General features: G+C 45.4%; 1 protein-coding gene across 1 annotated transcript in view; it reads right to left on the reverse strand.

Annotated features, from left to right (window-relative positions):
- FOXO3 (forkhead box O3) overlaps positions 1–17872 on the reverse strand; it is a 503976-nt gene extending 486104 nt beyond the window's left edge. Inside the window, exon 1 of the mRNA XM_069606548.1 lies at positions 16076–17872. Within this exon, the coding sequence (XP_069462649.1) occupies positions 16076–16606 (531 nt within the window). The 5' untranslated portion in view covers positions 16607–17872. The remainder of the gene's footprint in view (positions 1–16075) is intronic.
- Positions 17873–20456: the final 2584 nt, after the last annotated feature.

Below are 20456 nucleotides of genomic sequence, written 5' to 3' on the forward strand. Positions count from 1 at the left end.
CCCAGCAGAAAGCCAGGGAGCCGCTGTACAGGTGAATGTAGCAATGTGGAACAACGTGGCAAGAGAATAGACAACAGCAAGATTTTCAAATAAAACACCACACAGAGCTTTTGCACGGTGGTGCATTTCAAGGAAATAGCTCCGGATTCACCAGCAGCCTGCAATTACTAGAGGCATAGGTGCAAGAGTGAGGCAACAACACAACAGCCTGAAATGCAGAGTACAAAGATATGTCCTTGACTGTGTGCGCAAAAAACTGAGCAGTGAACCGTCACAGAACCAAGACAAACATGAAGTGTTGCAGGCAGAATATTGAGCTGGAAAACTCAGAAGATGGAGCAATTTGCCGCTACAGCTAGAAGCACACTCTCCCCTGGAATGAGCGGTCTGACAGGGCGTCTGCTGCCACCAGGGAGCTGAGCTTGCATGAAGTGTGAGCAAAAGCGAGCAGACGGGACACAGCAGAGCCGCTTTCGGGAGCATCGCTGACGGAAAGAGGAGCAAAAATTGACTGTGTGTACAAGCTGGGTACAGGTGGTTAAAGGAATTTTGGGGAGTAAAACCAGCTCATTACAACAGCAAGCCCAAAAAACTGAGGAGGTGGACAGCACACTGCACGGGCGCAACAGGTGGGCCACCGGAGCACACAGAACCGCCGGCCAAGATCCAACACAATAAAGGAAGTAAGAACAAAAGAAACATTAAAAGAGCGGCACTCGAGGGAGCTTCAAACACCTTTCCAAATACTCTTGAAGATTTCAAAAATGATGGGAGCGTGATCACCAAAGGGAGCGGCATGGCAACTACCCGTCAGTCAGGTCCAAAACAGTGAGTGTTTTTTCACATAGCAAGGACGATCAGACAAACCCCCCAGGAGGCCCATGCTGTGGCAGTACACCCGTAACATGGAGGAACACGGGCGAGTATGGATATTGGAGGAATAGGCATGGATTATAATGGCCAATATCTGGCCCGCGAGCAAGTGATGGCTCTAGAGCCCAAGCGCATCAATTAGTACTGAGTTGAGTCAAGCAATGCTTTGACAGGAGCTAGGTCTGGGGTATAGGGGTGCCAATATAGAGTGCTGCACAAATCTATTTGCCACTTAAAATGCAAACATAACACTTGGTACATTATTCACAACTCATATGCTTTAAATGCTTGACTGGTTTAAAATAGATCACCCTAAGCTAAAAGCCAGTAAGATGGCTCAATGGGTTGAAAGCTCATTGCTGGGACTTGCCTTTCATCAGCAGGTTGCAACTGTAAGAAGCCTTCGTCTGAAGGTTGTTTAATGCAACCTGCAGTTGAGTTTTATTAGGCCAAGAAGAACCCTCAGCTGGCAAAGTAAATGCCCACACCCATCCTACTATATCCATTTCCAGTAAATACGATGGATTATGAAATCCTATACAATTCAACAGTGATCAACATGGGCACGCATACAGTAACAAGGATGGGCAGCCATTCACTGCACACTAAAAGTCATTTGAATAGGCTTTATTACGTTATTTGACATCTCTGAAGGTCTTGGCACAGTCCGGTTGTGCACAATTTCCTGTGTCCTCTTTGGAAAAGGAGGATGTTTTTGCAATGGACTTATCAAAGATGCATGCCTGTGGCTTCCATGGTCCATTACTTGGATGATTTCTTATTCATGGGGCCCAAGTACTCAGATGCCTGCAAGCAGGCGCTAGAAAATGTATTAATCTAACAGAAGACTGAAGCATCCTCCTAGCTCAGGAGAAGACAGCAGGCACTGCCAATGTCATATCTTGCTTAGGAATAGAAATAGACACCAATTTAGGGGAATACAGGATTCCTAAAGAAAAAATAGAAGACCTACTTTAGGCAATCAGGTTGTTTAAACAAAAGGAAAAAAGGGACAGTAAGAAAATGACAGTCGCCGGCTGGCAGGCTCAACTTTGCAGCAAGGGCGATAACTACCTGGGAAACCCCTTTGTGAAAGATTCCAATTGTTCAAGAATATGGCGCATGCAATAAAATACAGAAATGAAGAGTACCATTCATTGATGCAGCTGGTAGAAAGGGTTTCGGGGCAATTTTTAGAGATAGGTTGGTGTGATGGCCCTTGGCCAAAGGCATGACTCAGATAGGGGTGTCCCAGAAACATTACACTACTGGAAATCTTCCCCATATGGATTGCCTTAAAGCTATGGGTCACACAGTTGAGCAACAAAGAGCGGTTAGTCTGGTCAGACAATATGGCGGCAGTTATCATCAACAGAAGAACAACGTCATGCCAATGGGTACTGAAAGTACTAAGGGCAATGACTGATATCTCACTGAGTAACAATAACAACATATTTATTTATTACATTTTATATACGCCCAGACCCGGGGGTATCAGGGCGTAGTTACAATACACGTAATGTAACATACAATGTATATACAAGTGGAGGGTGGAGGTCTGGTCAGGTTTGTGAGCTAGGCTCAGTTAATATTGGTTGAATAACCAAGTTTTTAAAGATTTTTTTAATTGTGGGTATGATGTTTCATTCATGATGTTAGTGGGTAAAGAGTTCCAATGTCTGGGAGCCAGGACTTTGAAGCAGCTACCACCCGCTTTCTCTCTTTTATATCTTGGGATTTCGAGGTATGAGTTATCGTTGGATCTGAGAAGTCTGGTCTGCGATTTCTTCATGACCATATTGTTGAGGTATTTGGGAGCTTTACTGGCAATACATTTGTGCGTGATGCTAAGGGTTTTGAATAGTATCCTAGCTTGGATGGGGAGCCAGTGGTTGTCTCACCTGATATTGGAGATATGTTCATATTTGTTTATGCTTAGGGCAGCTCCGAGGGCTTTGTTCTGCATAAGTTGAAGTTTGGCTATATTGGTTTTGGAGGTGCCAAGGAAGAGGATGTTACAATAGTCGAGCTTGGCAAGCATAAGTGCTCTGGCTTGTGTAACGCAATTATCAGGTGAGAGGGATTTACGACTAAGGGCGATGAGTTTGGAGGTGTAGCAGGCTAGGGTGTTTACTTGTTTTAACATAGTTAAGGTGGCATCTAAATAGACACCAAGTGTCTTTGCTTGTTCGAGTACAGGGATCGTGGTGCCATCAATGATGAATGATTTGTAGACGGACTGAAGAGCATCCATTTTGGTGGATGAACCTAGTATCAGTAGCTCGGTTTTGTCATCATTGAGACAAAGGCTATTGTTAGCCATCCAATTTTGTATGAGTGAGTAGATTTGGTTGACAAGCAGTGATTTTTGCTCGTAGTTGCCCGTTAGTGGGATGAGGATCTGGGTGTCATCTGCAAAGTTTGTGTAGATGACACCCATGGCATCCAGGGCTGCGAAGAGGAGCTTGCTATAGACATTATTACAGTGTAGGGGATAGGCAGGAACATTGCGGGACTCCTGCGGGAACTGGTAGAGGGTCGGCTGATTCTTTGCCGATTGATACTCTAGATGTCCCGTTTGCTAAAAAGGATTTGATCCAGTCAGTGGCATTCTTAGATAGGTTGAAATTAGTGTATCGCAGAGTTTGTCATGGTCGACCAAGTCGAAAGCCACTGACATAGAAACAAAAGGGCAAAATACATTGCAGGGAGAGAGAATGATGATGCAGATGCTTTATCTTGCCTACAGTGAGACGCTTTCCGGCGCCTCAGACCAGACGCGGACTGGTATATGACAAGGTGCCAGAAGAGGTTTGGGAAATTCCGACAGGAAGCCAACAGCTGATTGGTCAACGCCGAACGGCCAGCCCAAAGGGAGAATGCAACAAGAAAATGCAACAAGAAAATGCACCTCAGCCATGGGTGCCAGCAATCTCCCTCCCTGTCAGACAGCCACAGGCCCCCCTCAGGTGTCTTGATCGAGCTACCCAACAAGACTATTGCAACGAAAACAGCAAAACAATACAGTAAGTGCCTGGCTACAGTAAAACAAGTAACACATGTTGTACACACAAAGATATTAATGAGAATATAGTTAACAGATTTGTAGAATGGGCTTATTACCAGAATAAGAGAAAAGCGTGGGCAAGGTTGCAAACTTTGTATAATTAGCTGGTGGGAGAGATCCAACAAAGCACGCTGGTAGACTATGCATTCAAAGGTTAGGTGAAACTCAAGGGGTCATCAAAAGATAAGACGCCCCTTAAATTTTGAAGTTACAAATATTAATGACAAAAGTGTGTGAAATATGTTTGCACAAATAGGAGCAGCTTTTGCTCTGGCCTACTTTGTGGCCCTCAGGGTCAGTGAATAGCCTCAAACACGAGGGCTAATGATGGTTTAGCCATGGTAGATGTTCACATGGGGTGGGATAGGAAGACAATAAGGATAGACAAGTCAAAAACAGGGAAATGTAGGATGATCAACCCTTATTGTATTGAGGATAGAGTTAATTCTCCGATTTGTCAGAAGAAATGCCCTCGCCACACTCCCTTGTCTTGGGGGCCAGTTCCTAATACACAGGGATGGCAAGACCCTCAGCCGCTTTCAATTCCAGACAGTCCACAAGAAAGCAATCACCAAGGCTGGTTGTGGCAACACAGAATACTTCCCTTTAGAATAGGGGCAACAACACCTGATGGAGGGGACATGGGTCCTCAAGGAGTTACAAAACTAGTGGGCTGGGCATCGGGTCTCTACAGAAGGCTAATGTTAATTTAACACAATTTGTGAACAGATGAAGAACCTCCTTAGTCGGCCTGGATTTTGGGGCACCTTTGTGTTTAGGACAGGAAGATGGACCAAAGAAACTCCATCACCTCCTGGTGGGACACCCGGGGTAAGAAATGGGATGAGAAATATGAAAAATTGGTAGACCTAGTAGGTTTCAGAGACCCACCCTCAGAATATGTAGTAATACACTTGGGGAGCAACAAATTAGTAGAATTAGGTAGAAAACAGTTAATATATGACATCTGTTCATCCCTGACAGGGATGTCAAGATGCTGGAAGGAAAAGAGATTTTCTGGAGAGGTGGCTCTTCACACAAAGCTATTGACATAGCAAGGAAGAAGCTTAAAGGAGTAGAAAAATGTTGCACAGGTAGGGGTCCGAATTTCATTAGGCACTGGAGCAAAGCCTTAGCTGACCCGGACTTGTTTTGCAAAGATGGAAACCACTTGTGAAGGGGATGGAGCCATTTCATACAGGGATCCTCAATGCCTTAGCTGCAAAGAGGTGTAAAGAAGAGTTCTTTCCGGGGAACTTGAACGGCCTTGGACCCACTCGGGTGCGGCGGCATGGGACAGGAAGGAAACTGCCATCATGCACAGGAGTGCAGCACCAGCCAATTTACAGGTCCCAATGATGTGGAAAAAATAAATAAAAAATAAATTAAACACTGCCTTTTTATTGCCATCACAGATAGGTTTTCTGGGTGACGATTAGGATTATTACTGTTCTTAAAAGTACAAATATAACTTGTGTTTTGTGGGTCTCACTGCTCCTCTGCTTGTATCCGCTTACTGGGTTTGAACGGGGGTCATCATTGTAGGACTTTAGCATCCGACTGCTTTCCTGCATGCCCCAGCGTGGTCCTGGTTTTCAGCTGGTGCACGAGCAGGTCGTATGATACGGAATGACGAATTGAGGAAACGAGACACTGTCAGGACCGTTTCCTTATACCGTGCGGAAGGTTTACTTGAAAAGTTAAGAACGCGTCCTGGTGAAGCACTGACTTCTTATCATCAACCACAACTCTGTTCCAAAACTGCCCGATAGAAGGGAGTGAATTTTTGGCTCAGATTAAAAGACGGCTGCATTTTAGCCCAACAATTCTGGGTTATGTAGACACCGCTGTCATAAATGTCATGGGTGATTAAGAGTTTGCCAGCAATGGTAACACCTGGCATTTAATCATACCCGAGATTTCACCACTCTGCCCAATTCGGTTTGTCATTACTGAAACTCATTTACTGCCTGCTTCCGAGTAGAAGCCCTTACCTCAGCACAAATGCATTGCCACATGTGGTGATCACTGAACCCCATGAATTCCTTTGGGAATCCAAAATGGAGAATACTGCATTGCTTTGTTACAGTTACAGGTAAGGCGACACGTAGTAATGTTAAATGAGCTTGGCGGTTATATTAGCAACAACTAATAATAAGGCACGCAAAGCAATGTACCCAAACATTGTGTCACACGAGTTTCCTATGAAACACCTCCACCCCCTTTTTTAAAGCAAGCGAGGGATGCACCAGGGGCAAAGTGTGGCACTCCGGGCTCTCTGCACCGGCCAGGACCAACAGCAAAAATGATGAGGCACGTTAATTTGGTGTAGCGAGAGGGCAGACGAGATCGTTTGCCCTGTAGCCCCGGCTTGTTCTTCAGGCCTTTCCATAGCTCTCGATTGCGGTTTCAGCTCAACAGTCCCAGGGAGCTGCCGAGGCCCCGGCCGCATCGCTGTATTGTGCCCTGCAAAATCAAGTTACTGACAGGAAACCTCCCCTTTCAAAGCCAACGGACTATAAATAGCAGGAAAGCTATTAAGCCATCTACTACTGGGTCCATGTTAAGTGCAGTGGGATCCAGAGCCCCAGGGCTCCTGGGAAGGGAGATCCAAACACAGCAGGGACTGCACAAAGAGAAAACGACTTGAGCATCGCACAATCACACCGTGAACATTTTTGGCTTCAACTACGTTTGCAGATAAATGCTGGTGGGTCAGGGAACACTTGGTAAAAAACAAGTACAACAAGAACAGAACGGGCATACATACGGGCTATTGACATCTATGGGTGGAACGTGTTAGTAGCGCTGATCAGTGGCCTGCAGGTACGGCAAAAAGACACTCAATACGATTATGGACTGGGCTTAAATGCGGTACAATACGGAGTGGACATGAAAGCCATTCACGTCCAATGTACTACCTCACATTCCCCTCATCTTGCTCCCCGCCAGTACCAAACCTCTATGTTACTGTCCTTTATTCTCTCTTTCACTTCCGACCCATCTTCCTCCCTACTACATCATCCTTCTTGCTGTACCAACCAAAACATTCGATCATGCTCTTTTTATATCAAACTTCAATTCCATCTTCCTCCATCCCATCCACCTCCCTATTGCATGGCCCCTCCATCCCCATCTTCTGTACAACCCTTCCATCCCACCTTCTAGTCAAAGCCTCCATTGAATCATCCACTCTTCTAAACTACGCCTCCAGCCCATCTTCCTCCCAGTTGTATCACCCCGCCACCCTGTGGTACCTTCCGTGATACATCTCCATCAGACTGCTCTATGTTCTCTTTTGATACACGAGAGGGGAAAGCTTAAAACGTATACAATTAAGCCAAAAAAAAAGTGTGGCTAGACAGATGCATTTGTACGACACTAGGTTTGCTACTAGACCTCTCGGGAATTCTGCTGGGCACTGTTTCTAGTGGATGGGGGATGAAAAGTGTTGCACCACGCAGCTCCCCGCTTGCCTTCCTAAAAGTTCATTTGACGCCTTTAAAAATTGGAAAACGCAACTATTGCAAAACCCTGACAAATCACTAATGCTTCAAAAAGGACTAGGGTTTAGTTTGCTGATGGAACCAAGGTTATGATGGAATTTGTTTTTGACTAAAGAAATAATGCTTAGGAGAGGGCATACTACAGATAACGAGATGGGGTTTAGATTCTGTAACCTTGCACCAGAAACAACAAAGCATCTGGTATTAAACTGTGAAGCACTAACAACGCGCAGGAATACATATGTGGTACCTTTTTTGAATGCAGAATGCAGTACCAATACCATCTGGAAACCATGTTTAAACAGGGTCTGGCTTTAGCAGGCTTTTTGAAAAGCCTTAATACTTTACAAATTTATACAGAACTAGATTTGCTATGAATTGAATGTGTTCTTTCTATTCTCCATATGTTCTCTAACAATTCGAAGTGGGAAGAAGAAAGCCGATACGTTATTTTATAACTTGATAATTTTAACTAATCTCTTTCTTGCTCTTTTAGTATAATAATTGCTTGATTCAATTGAGATTATTTCAGTTTTTGAAATTTTGATTGATATGAAGTGACTGTGAATGTGTACATCATACTTTTACGTATGTGATTAACTTTTTTCTTTTTTTTAACTGTTCTGTACTGATGTAATATTATTCATTTTTTTCCCTTTTGTAAAAACTTTGTAAAGGTTAAAATTAAACCAAATACAAATATACAAATAAAAAAATTCAAAAATAAGATGGAACCAAATCCAAATCCCCCATGCCCCCAGGGACCCTCCCGTGTTGTTTGCTTTGACCACCCTCCCATTTTCCAGTGGCCCCTACAATCATTGTGAACTGTGGAGGCAAGATCAAGTCAAGCCTAAGGATTTCAAAGCATGTTGCTTCAGGGGACGGTCAGAATGCTCGGTAGAGTCCCTCCCAATCGCCAACACACAGCCACTAGAAGCTGATGTTCTCAGAAGCTCACTCCCTCCTTGTAATAGTGACTGCTGTTTCATTTGAGTGTGGTTTGTTGAGTACCAAAACAAGGAAAGAGGACAAGAGAGAGTGGGGGGGAGGGGGTATGAGAGAAAGGGGAGGAAAAGAGTAGATACACATCAGGTAGGCAACACGTGCATTGTATAGACAATACAAGTATGTCCATTTTTATTGCCATTTAGAAAAGTATTTCAATCCAAAACTCATATGTTGGACATATTTCATTAAAAATTACTAAAGTGTTTTTACTCTAGAGCTGGGAATCTGCAACCTGTGGCTTTTCAAAGGTTAGGTCTACAATTCACAATAGCCCTAGAAAGCAGAGTTAATGGTGAGGGACCATGGGACTTTCGACCTAAACATCTGGTGAGCCACAGGTTGCAGACACCTGACACAGAAGATCACCTAACCTTACTTTATTTTTACTGCATACTAGTACCCCAGTCAGTGGAGTTCTCTGGGAACTGAACATTGCTTTGGAGTGTGCGTAGGGCACCTGACTAATCATGAGCATTGATCTTGACCAGAAATGCTGAGGAATAGTTGGAAAAGAAGAAACAGGACAACAATGCATAAAGGGGTGTCATCAAAAGCTGAGGAGCGATAGGTGCGGGGGGGGGGGGGGGTGGGAGGGGATACACAGGAGGAATACGAAACACACTTTAGACGTCAGGCTGCAGGGCGAGAGGCCATTCCTTAAAATTCGCAATTTGAAGATCTGAGCCTTCAAATACAAGCTGAAATCCCTATGTTGCAATGTTTTGGAGTAAAATCATCCGTTTTAGTCACCAACCCAACTAGGCTGAAAATTAAATGTGGTTGGTATTGCTAGAATATGGAAATCAAAAACTGCTCCACATGTCGAATATGGCCAATTCCTAGGAAGCAAAAACACTTTCACAGGTGCATTTTACTCCTTTTCCTGCTCATAAATTGTGCAAACAGTATGTGAGATATTGTCAGAGTTAAAGAACCTGTGTGCTGTGCAAATTGAATGTAGAACAAGAAACGAGGCAACTTATTTTCCACGTGTCAATTTACACTGAACATCAGGAATGTTTTTTCAAAGTGTGTAGATGTTTGTGGGTGTGTGTGATGGAGGGGCGACATGAGGCTCTGGTTCCAACTTGCACTAGATTCTTCATTCAAATTGTATGACATTTTAGAAGTGAATATGATCTAGCGTTATAAATATATAAACCTAGATGAACATATTTTGCATAATTTATATTTTTACAATTGTATGTTGTGAAACAAAAGACAATATTTTACATATGATGGTTATATCTGAAAAAGCTTCTACACAAGCATGATCTTGTGTCATATTAGAAACAGTCATCAACACGGATCGAGATGTCCTCAATGAGTGGGTTTATTTCCGTGACTACATCAGTAAAAAAAAAATAAAAGCCTGCCTGTTGCCAATTACCTTATTAGCACACACGGGGAATGGGGTGTCATTATCTGCGTCAAGCTTTTTAGTTGGTGAATATATGAACTCCGGTAGCCCCTTAGCCATCCAGCATAAATGGTCAGTGTCACAAATGGGCCTGGACATAAAATTGGGGTCTGGAAGGCTGTGTCTTTATGTTGGTAGCATTGACTCTTCTGGCCCCAGACAACGCATATTACTGGCCACTGGCAAGGGAATGTGTGTTAATGGGTTGTTTCCCATGGAAAAATCACTACTGGCAAAGTAATTATCACAGTCCAAAGAAAGATGGCATTGGGCATTGCAAATATGGTATAACTGCACAAACCACATCGAATCAGATTCTGGTTCAGTGAAACAGAAATTCATATTCCTGTGACAGAGGCAATGTTGTATTACGACACATTTCACAACATGTTGGACCTACAAAAAGATTGAAAAATTCTATATGAAAGAAAAAAAAAAGAAAAACCACACACACACATACACACCTTTCAGGTTCCAAGCAGACAATTCTACATATAATCAGTCAAACACAAAACAAATTTGCACAGCAAGACTTCACACAGCGTAAAGCTAGAAAGGGCAGCCTGCTTTCTAGCTGTGGATTCAAGAACCAGGGGTGGTGGATTTCAATCAAATATCTTGAGATACAGAGCAAAAGGCCCAACGGTTCCAAAGTATTGGGGTTTCGAGGCGCAGTAAACTACACGGACCGAACGTGTAATCACAAAACATTGCCTTCCCAACACCTACTCTGTGCGGAATGGTAATTCATCAATTCCCAAAGCAGCGCAAAGTTGACAAGCTGCACAACTAGAGATCTCTGAATAGCAGGGGCTTTAACAATTAATTATCAAGCAACACATGCCTTAGGCTGCCATTTTCCTTTCAACAGCACTCATGAAAATGCACCATTTCTGCACACCCTAGAAATCAAAAACATGGCTGCCCCATGAGGAGATTGCAGTGGGAATCGCGCCAAGGAGCCAAAGAACCAAAAAGGATGAAGATATAGCCGCCATCCCATCAGCACACCCCACGATGCCTACTCATTTGGCTTAATAAATTGCAGTGGAGACGTTGGATCACTATGTTCTAGGTCAGCATAGAAAACTAAGATCTGGGGAGGGTTGCTTAGAATAATGCCAGAAATTATGAACAATTCAAATCCTTCCAGCCATCAACCTTCATTTGTGCAAAAAGGAAAGAAATCACAGCAAAAGTCTAGGTCACGCCTATAAACCATTTACAATTAAAAAAAAAAAACAGTTAAAAAATAATTTAAAAAAATATATAACTCCTTGATGCCTAGATCCACACACACACAAAAAAAAAGAAAATGGATAAAATGATCTACTTTCCTTTTGAAAGATTAGAAAACAGTGTGCTCTAGCCTAAGCGCAATAACTGCAGGCTTACTTCCCAGAGCACAAAGCTTATGATCGCACACAGAGGGAAGTGCCAGTTTCTGTGAATTGTTTTCAAGGTACTGGAAATAAACGGGTATGTCATGTCAGCTGTCTGTTCCAGTCAGAGAGGCTGGTCAGTTCAGCGATAGACTATTCTTTAGTTTGTTCAGGATACTTGGTATTCTCGCAAGCAAGCAACATTAAATCATGCAGAAAGAACGCTAGAATTCTCCCCTAATGCGTGGGCTGGGATAGCAGCACAGATCACAGCGTTTTCTTTTGAGGGAAGAAACATACAGGGCCAACAATCGGTACAAGACCAAAATCTGATTTTTCAATACAAGAGAACTACTTTTTGTTAAACACATTAGAAACTTCCAAAAGCCAACAATCTTTCCCCAACATAGGATCCTTTGACACCGTGTTCCTTCCATTCCACGTGTGTGTGTATGGTACTCCATCCAGAAACAGAGCGGCCGAGTTAAGGTTATTTATGTATACAAAAGTGAAAACGCTCTGAAGCATAGGGCGACTTCTAACTGGCAGAGCCTCTTCAGCAGGAATGGCCTGCAACACCTTTTCCAATAGCCCAAACTATATGCATCAACCCCAGAATGATGCCATTGCAAGTGTGGGAAATATGGTCAGGGGATTTAGGACACAACTGGCACTCACACAGAGGTGCCTGCATCACGCCACCTGCAACCTAATGTAAGACAGAACCCTTCAAATTCACAGTAGGTGAGAGACCCTTCTGCTGGCCGGGCATGCTGGCAGAACGAAACCCAGATGGAAGGCCCAATGCTTTCTAGCAGTGTCATCTTTAGGAATTCAGAAAATACTGCAGTTTTAACCCATCAGTATTTGGGCGTGGGAGGGGTGGGATACTTTTCAGGTAGAATTAAAATTATGATATATGAAATGGGCACCAGAAGATCAAAAAACAAAAATATAGTATATGCTAATAGCATCTATAATGCATGGCCTGCTATGAAACTTTAGGCAGGGGGATGCTCGTGGGTCTACATCAAAATAAACCACGAGGCAAAGGGACACAGGGCTCAAGTGTTTTGGGAGTCAGCAGAAAACAAAGTGTAATATTAAGGAAGTATTGCCCAAATGCCTCCAACCATGCCGTTTACGTTCTGCACGAGTTGTCTGCCATTAATACAAGCAGCAGAGGCAGTGGTAGTGAGGAATTGTTGCAGTTGTAGGTTGCTATTGAAGAGTACCCAAATATTGCAAACCTTGGGCAAAAGGAGCAAAAAGGAGATAGACGGATGGCATTGGAAGCTGGGAGAAAGAGGACTTCCATTTTCTGAAAATAGGCAGCCAGAGCCATCCAGTGACAAATTGCAGTGAGACAGTTTGTGATTTGTTCCGGTGTGGGTAGGATGAAGGAAGAAAAGGAGAAATTATTTGTGCGCGTCATCAGCAAAAAGGTGACAGTGAAAGCCAAAAGAAGGAAATGTATTTATTTGTAAGGCACTGTAGCCCGCAGGCATCGGGGCACCAAAACACAAACACAGATAAGTCTTCCTAGGACTGAGGTACAAAGGGTGAAGAGCAGAAGCCCAAGGACTAATTCTTCGGGGACGACGACAGGGACAGGGGTGAGGTCAAAGGTTTGTTAGTTCCAAGAGATTTTAAAGGAACGACCTTCCAGGTAGGAGGTGATCCGAGCAACAGCAAATTTGAAAAATCTAAGGTCCTGGAGAGCAAGGAGGTGTCGACATTTTCAACGCGGTAGAAAGGTCCAAAAGGATGAACACAGAAGGGAGTTGAGAGGTGAGCATTAGAAAAAAAGTTGGAAACATGCACGAGTGCCATCTCGGTGGAGCGTTTACTACGGAAGCCAGAATGAATCTCCAAGGCCATTAGCCTCAATATCCGGTCAAAGACCACCTGCTCAAGGATTTTTAAATAATGGGGGAAGGAGAGAAACTGGGCAATAGTTTGCTGGCAAGTTGGTGTTGCAGATTTGAAGAAGGCAGGGAAGAGTCCAGTGGGGGGGGAGAGAGAGAGAGAGACATTAAAACTAGGTCTTTGGCAAGCAAAAGGGGTCGATACCAGCACAAAGTGCATCGGCACTGCAAAAGATTGTTCTAATTCAATAGGAGAGGCAGCAGAGCGTAGGAAAACGTAGGGTTGGATGGAGACAGGGACGTCATTTGGGGTGGGGTGGCTCGCAGATGCGACCCCCGAGGTCTCCCTTGGTACCCCTGTGGTCTTGATGTAAGCTCCTGGGCTGTGGCCAGCGCCATGTGGCTATTTGTTTCTGGAGTGGCAGGCATTCTTGTTCAGGACTCTTTAAAAAAAAAAAAATGAAAAGGCGGTTCCACAATTGTAACACTTTTGAGCAGTGACCCTAAAAAAGAGAATAGGAATATTTGTCTTTCTGGAATTCTATTAGATAACTGCTAGACTCTAGTATTATTTCAGGCACACTTCAGGATGTGAATCACCGATGTAGTCTGTTCTTAAACACCTCAATTGAGCCTTTAATTCTTCTGAGGTCGATAAATGAGTACCAACATTGATTGGGTGATATTATATGTGTATTTGTTCTATATAAAGCACTTAAGCGCAAGTGCTATATAATAACACATCATAATCATTTGGCCTTAATGTCTGCTTGCATTCACAGTAATTTGGTAATAAAGGCCTATGCACACTGATCCATTTCATACAAGAAAGTATGCCACATCCAAGTGATATTGTAACCATTTTTTTCGTAGCATAGGAACAATGCTAACCATTTTTTTCGTAGCATAGGAACAATGCTATATGATGCCACTTTGTTTTGTCAAAGGTCCCTTCACTTCCCATGATGAAACTTCGAGGTGGGGTCAAATGACAACTTCCTGTGATATCAGGGAAGGGTCATGTGATGTCACTTCCGCTACTCCTGGCATTTTGGTGAAATGACGTCCCTGGGGGAAGAGGTGGTGGACAGAAGGGAGATGGGAGAGGGCTGGGAACATGTCACGAATTTTAGAGGGAAAGTAGTGAACAAAGTCATTAGCAAAAAGTGAAGAGGCAATGGATATAGGCTTGGGAGATGAGTAAAGATTTTAGGGTAGATAGTTTGCAGGGCTGATGCAAAGGGAGGAGATTAGCATGTTGTTAAAAAAGCCTCCTCACCCCCTCCACCAAGTGTGCCATGTTTACACCGCCCACACACTTAATTGTGGTAAATGCTATCCTGTACCACTCCATTTACTATAGGAATCATTTTGGTTTACGCCACCCACAATGCCAAACCACAAAAGACGGATAGGATAACCATGAGGTACCCTCTGCTACAAAGGCCTACTGCTGCAACTAAGCAAAGGGCGGTGTACCCAGGATTTGATGTGTCCACTTGTGTCGTACATATCCCCAACGAACCCGTGGGCACGACACAAAGAAGTTGTGACGAAGCATGACGAAGGCGTGCACCGCACACTGCCGTGCACCCCCCTGTAAAACTGTCACGCGCTCTGCACGAAAGGAAGCGCTGCACCGACTTCGCAATTCCCTGGCTTGGTCGTCTGTCGCAGAGCACGTACAAGCAAAGAAGGTTAAATAGCAAGAACGGATGGGTGGCGGTCCATAAAACGAATAAGGTAGCCCGACAGGGTGGGCGGTCCACTTCGCTCCTGAAAAGGAGGGGGTGCGCCGGGTCATCCTGACGTCTCAAAAATACGTGCTTTGTGCCATCTTTATATAGAGTTTGTCCGGCAAACGAAAGGTACCTTTTAACCGGCCGACTGTATTGGGTCAAATTAAACAGTGCATCATATCGTGCAGGTAACAGTTTTCTGAGGTCGAGAGTTTGTAACATTGGAGGAGTTTGAATGACAGGCGGCACAGCTCCCGCAAGACCGAAAAAGCCCTTGGCATTCACCGAATACCTGCATGGAATACGTAGCCACCGTCAATGGGCCACCGAGCCTTACAGGCGTCTCACAACAGCAGCGCGAAGGGGCTACGACAGTGGGAGAGCAAGCGCACCCGAAGCTTTACTACGAAGCAGTGGCACACACCTAGAACTGTACTGGCACAAAAAAGATCGCTCCCGGGTAGGCGGCCAAGTTATCAGTCTCTGTGGGCCCATTACACAATGTAGTGACGCGCTGTTCCGTTTGACCCAGTACAGTCGGTCCGTTAAACGGTATCCATTATTGGTCAGACAGACAATCTGTATACAAAGGCGACACACACACAGCAGAACAGTTAATTATGCTGGGGTTGTAAAAACACGTGAATACTATTCACTCCATTACTAAACCTCCCCAGGACCCCCGTTCCACTCTTTCGACACGGGCATTCATGTCACCCACACGCCGGTACACTTTGAAGACTGCACTTGGAGGACTTGGGACGGTCGAATGCCTTAGAACGACGTCGAAGGAACGGGCTGCCCACTCTGGCCTCAAACTTCAGAATGAGAGTCCCTTTGCCCGCGATGACGCAATACACATTTTGCTACCGTGACTTTGCACGTGGCCAGGTCAGCCAGACTCCACTCAACCCCCCTCCCAATCCATGCCCCTCCCTCCATCATGTGTCCATGAACCCTCATTATACATCTCCAGTATGATCTGCCCAACGTGTGAACCCCTCGCCCTCCCCTCAAAATGACTCTCCCTCGCCGCGTGTGCAGGGGCCCCCCCCTAAGGCTTATGCCCTCCAGTCACAGTCTGCCCCGTTGTTTCCTCACGCCCCTCCCTCCATTTAGCCCTCCTCTCATGATCATGCCCCCCTCCCCACTTCATGTAAGCCTCCCACAAACACACTCTCCCCTCCCCACGTGTCCCCACCCCCTCACCTTCCAACCGGCCGAGCTGTTGCTGTCGCCCTTGTCCTTGAAGTAGGGCACGCAGCGCACCATCCACTCGTAGATCTGAGAGAGCGCCAGGCGCTTGTCGGGCGAGCTCTCTATGGCCCGGGTGATGAGGTCGGCGTACGACAGGTTGCCCCAGGCGTTGCGGCGGGACGAGCACTTCCTAGGGGGCGCCCCGGGGCCGGTGGAGGGAGGGGAAGAAACGGTGGAGGAGGAGGAGGGGGCAGCAGCCGCCTCAGCCCCCGCCTCGCCTTGCAGCCCCGGCCCCACGGCCATGGCGCCGTCCTCTTCTTCCAGAGGCTCCTCGTCGTCGTCCTCCTCGGGAATCATGGTGCTGGTGCCCCCGCAGGGCTCGCAGCCAGAGCCACCGACGCCCTGGGCCGGGCTGCCCGGCAGATCGGGCCTCTGCAGCGGCCAAGTGCAGGAGCGAGGCCGGCTCTGGGGCTCGAACTCCGGGTCTATCTCCACCTCCAGCCCCGGGGACAGGGGAGCCTCGGCGCCCTCTCCTTCTGCCATCTTTAAGCCTACTGGAAGTGCAAAAAGAAAAACAGATCCCAAAAATTATGCAATTTCTTGTTTTACTGAAGGAAAAAAAAACAATGGAAGAGAGGAAAATCCTTAAATCAATGCCCCACGTGGGCGTAAATGTCACTTTCCATGAACGATACTTATTACTGTACGAACATGACAGGTAAAATTGCACATAAAATCTTAGAAACTGAGTCGGACTTTCCGCGCCGAGTCGTACGTTTCGGGATATTTTCTTCTCTTGCTTTTTAGTGTTATCGTCTCAGGGGGGGGGAAGCTGTGACAATGGCAAGAGTGAGGGTTGCCCCTTTGTAGAATATCCAACTTGTTAGCTTTTCCAGGAGAGAGAGTGGCAGAAAAAAGTCTCCCCGGGTCCCGGGCTGTACTTCCCAGTTTCCTGTGAGGGTTCCTTCATGTACACACTGTATTGAGGACGGGAGGTTCAGTGGCATGGCCAGCAGGATTGGTTCATTGGAGCTTCTTGCTGCCGTGGGGCTGATCCCAGGTTCATTGGAGCTTCCTGCTGCCGTGGGCCTGATCCCCAGCTTGTTCTGCCAGGCTGTGTCCTTTCAAGCGGAGCATGGTAGTGTCCAACGTAACCCCAGCTGCTACGGCACCGCCACCTTCCGCACTACAACTGCAAGGATTCAACCTGGAAGTCCTCCCGGTGCAAGGAGGGCGTAGGGCGAAACGTAGCCCAAAATAGGGTTTCCCCTACAGAGATTTCCAAACAAGAATAATACAATAAGGGTTGTTAATGAAACCAAATGCAATACGTCCCCATCAGGTCTTAGGAAGCAAACAAAATAAACCGGTATTGATGAAATCAATCCGATAAAAACCTAAGACGAACAGTGTTGAGTTGCAGCATTGACAGTCACAACCTCCTTTCTCCTGCTGCTGCCATCTTGACAGTGGTTTCCCCTTCACTCAGATCCTTAAAAGAAAGCAGGGGGAAGGGGCGGCAGAAGCAAATGCAGATGTGCCGCAGATGCAGTAACGTCCCGCTCCCGAAAGCCAGCGGTTGCACAGCAGATGGAAATCCACGCCGTTCACCTCGCACCCGGGTGCGTGCACGCCCTCGCTCGCAGAGAAGCAGTCGAGCTCTGCTGCACTCCAAGGTAGCAGCCTGCCACTGTCACCCTGCTCCTGCCCTCCGCCACCGAGCAGCGCATTCCTTCTCCTAACAACCAGCGGCAACAGAAAGTTAAAGGCGCTGCATGCAGGCGGGCCAGGGGATGGGGGAGGAGGCGAGGGAAAGACTCAACCTAGCCTGATAGACGCACGGCCCCGCCCGTGGAGGTGGGCGGGAGAAGAGGCCCAGGACTTAAAGAGACAGGCAGGCCGAGGTTGCTAGTCTGTGGGTGAGGAGGCATGCCAAGACATGCACATTGAAGAGTCAGATACAATGTTTTTAATTTTGCCATCACACTGTAGAGAGAGAGAGTTTCTCTTGGTCTACGTTCCACCGAAGTAAATTGATTTATGAAAGAAATATTCATTGAAAAATGTACGTTTTTATTATTTGTCTGTGTCCTAGAGAGCTGCATGCATTGGGCTTCTAAAGCTAAATAGAAAACGGTGCTTCTTTGCATGACAATTTTCTAAAACATGCTTTTGAGATAATTTACATACCCAGAACAGAACTTCCAAGGACGCTACTGGCCAGTTCTGTGGCATGTCTGTTTTAGTTGAAATGACCTCTTCTACTTTCACGTTTCAGATAGAATTTTTCCATAAATTTTTTTAAACCCACCATTATATTGTTTAAATCTGGGAGAGCCAGGGAATTCGGGAGCCCTTGGCGAAAGTCAGACATCTTTGGATTCCCCCGGGCGTCGTCTTCTCAGAAATGTATGGGGTTCCCTTTTTCCTTGGTGGCTGCAACACTATCGGCCCAAATCTGGCGGTTGTCCACCACACCAAACACTGGCACTGTGGAACAACCCTCACCAACCCATCCCTCCAACACCCCAAAAAACAACCCAGTAATTATAGGCAGGTTGCAGAGTTATTTTCAATTATGTGCAAAATATCCACTTAAACGAGCACAATGACGATCAGGCGTACTTGTGAGATACTTTCTTTTTGTTGAGAAACACAATCTGTTGGTTTACCCCTTTGCAAATGCACGACTAGTTAGATGTGTACAGTAGGTTGTGACTGAGAAAGGGGGGGGTGACCTTGCCTCTTTTCTCTGGTAACACTCCTCCACAATAGCGAAAGTACAATAAGCGGACCACCACCAAAGGGTATCACGTAATGTTATCCCCGCCAATAATGTCAGATATATATATATAGTCATCGGGAAACCGCATAGGTGACATTATTGGTGGGTTTAATATTAGGTTTTAATCGGCGCGGGGGTTGCGGGGGAGTCCCCTGCTCTCTTAATGAAAAGATGGGGGTTGCAGAGAAAATGGCGCCATTCTTGTATGGCAACATTTTTGCGGCAATATTAACACATGGAACCCACCAAAGGAGGTAGTGTATGTGTCTGACATTTTTACACTGTCTCTAATGTGGAGCAGTAACACCAGAATCCACATGCAAACGACCTGTTTACGAAAGGCTGGTTTCAAGCCAATGCGGCACAAAAGTTCCTGAACTGGTGCATTGTGTGCTCTCTCAGTGAAATCCGAGACCATCAGAATAGCTGTTAATTACCAAACATGTCAGTAAAACATAATCCAGCATTTTTGGAAATTTACACCTAATCAAGAATCGGGAGTTCGGTCTCTAAGAGCCTTTTTGTTCTAATGGTATGCTCTTCAAAAAAAGTCTCACTCATGGTTTTACTGGCTACAGTGTTGAATTTTATATAATAATCGTGACCATTGATATATTGGATACCACAAAGTAATTTGTTCTTTGCAGACTAATAGCAAAACGTCTTGAAAACCATAGCTTCTAATATATATAAACAAATTAAGCAATCTGTCTGCATGGTTGGGCGCTTTTACTATTAATAAGACTGCCAATCTGAGGCATCTCTCTATGCTAGGGTATGTGTGCCTTTTTCATACAGCTACTTATCTGCGCCCTGCATTTGAACTACAACTTTCTCGAGGCTGCTATTTCAAAAAATGTTCCTGTACCTATGTTCAAACACAACTAGCCTTGTCCTGGACTGAAAAAGTTGCCCTTCAAATGCTGCTTGTTTATTATTCCGATTCCAGCGAGTCTGAAGAGGTTAAGGAAGACTGGTAGGGAGCCCCAGGCATATTTTCATTGCTGCAGGACAAAAAAAATCAACCTGGGGGGTTTTGATCGCGACGTGGGGACGGCGACCATGGATTTTGTTTCCCGTAATTTCTTTGGTTCAGAGGGGGGCCCAAATGGGTCTGTGCCCCGGGCCCCAAGATTCCTTAAGATGGCCCTGCTTACCAGTCCAAACATGTCCAGCACATACTTTTTTCCCTCACTTTCCAATTTGTTCCCGAATGACAGGAATATTAGGTACATAGTTGTTGCCTGACCTGCACAATTCACCCCTTCCTGAACTTAGAATATTGTCTACTTCTCAGCAAAGTATGCCTTTCTGGGTTCCCATTGAGCTTTTCTAGGCCCCTCCCACCCTCTGATTCCTTCTAAGCATATCCTATTTAAAAAGAAAAGGAAAAAATCGCCTACCTCGCACAAAACTGATGGGAACCTTATAAAAAACGTTTTCCTGTTTCCACTCAACCTGTTGGTGAAAGCTTGGAAAATTGAGCTCTTACAAGAAAAAAACCATAGGCTTCTTTGAACATCATTTTATTGACATTTTCTGAAAACACACAAAATGTGCTCTTTTTTGCTATTTTCTCTCACCACCCTACAGCAAGTTAGGATTCCT

The sequence above is a fragment of the Ambystoma mexicanum genome, chromosome 4p (assembly GCF_040938575.1).
Source record: "Ambystoma mexicanum isolate Mex_15411 chromosome 4p, UKY_AmexF1_1, whole genome shotgun sequence".
In the NCBI taxonomy this organism is placed as follows: domain Eukaryota; kingdom Metazoa; phylum Chordata; class Amphibia; order Caudata; family Ambystomatidae; genus Ambystoma; species Ambystoma mexicanum.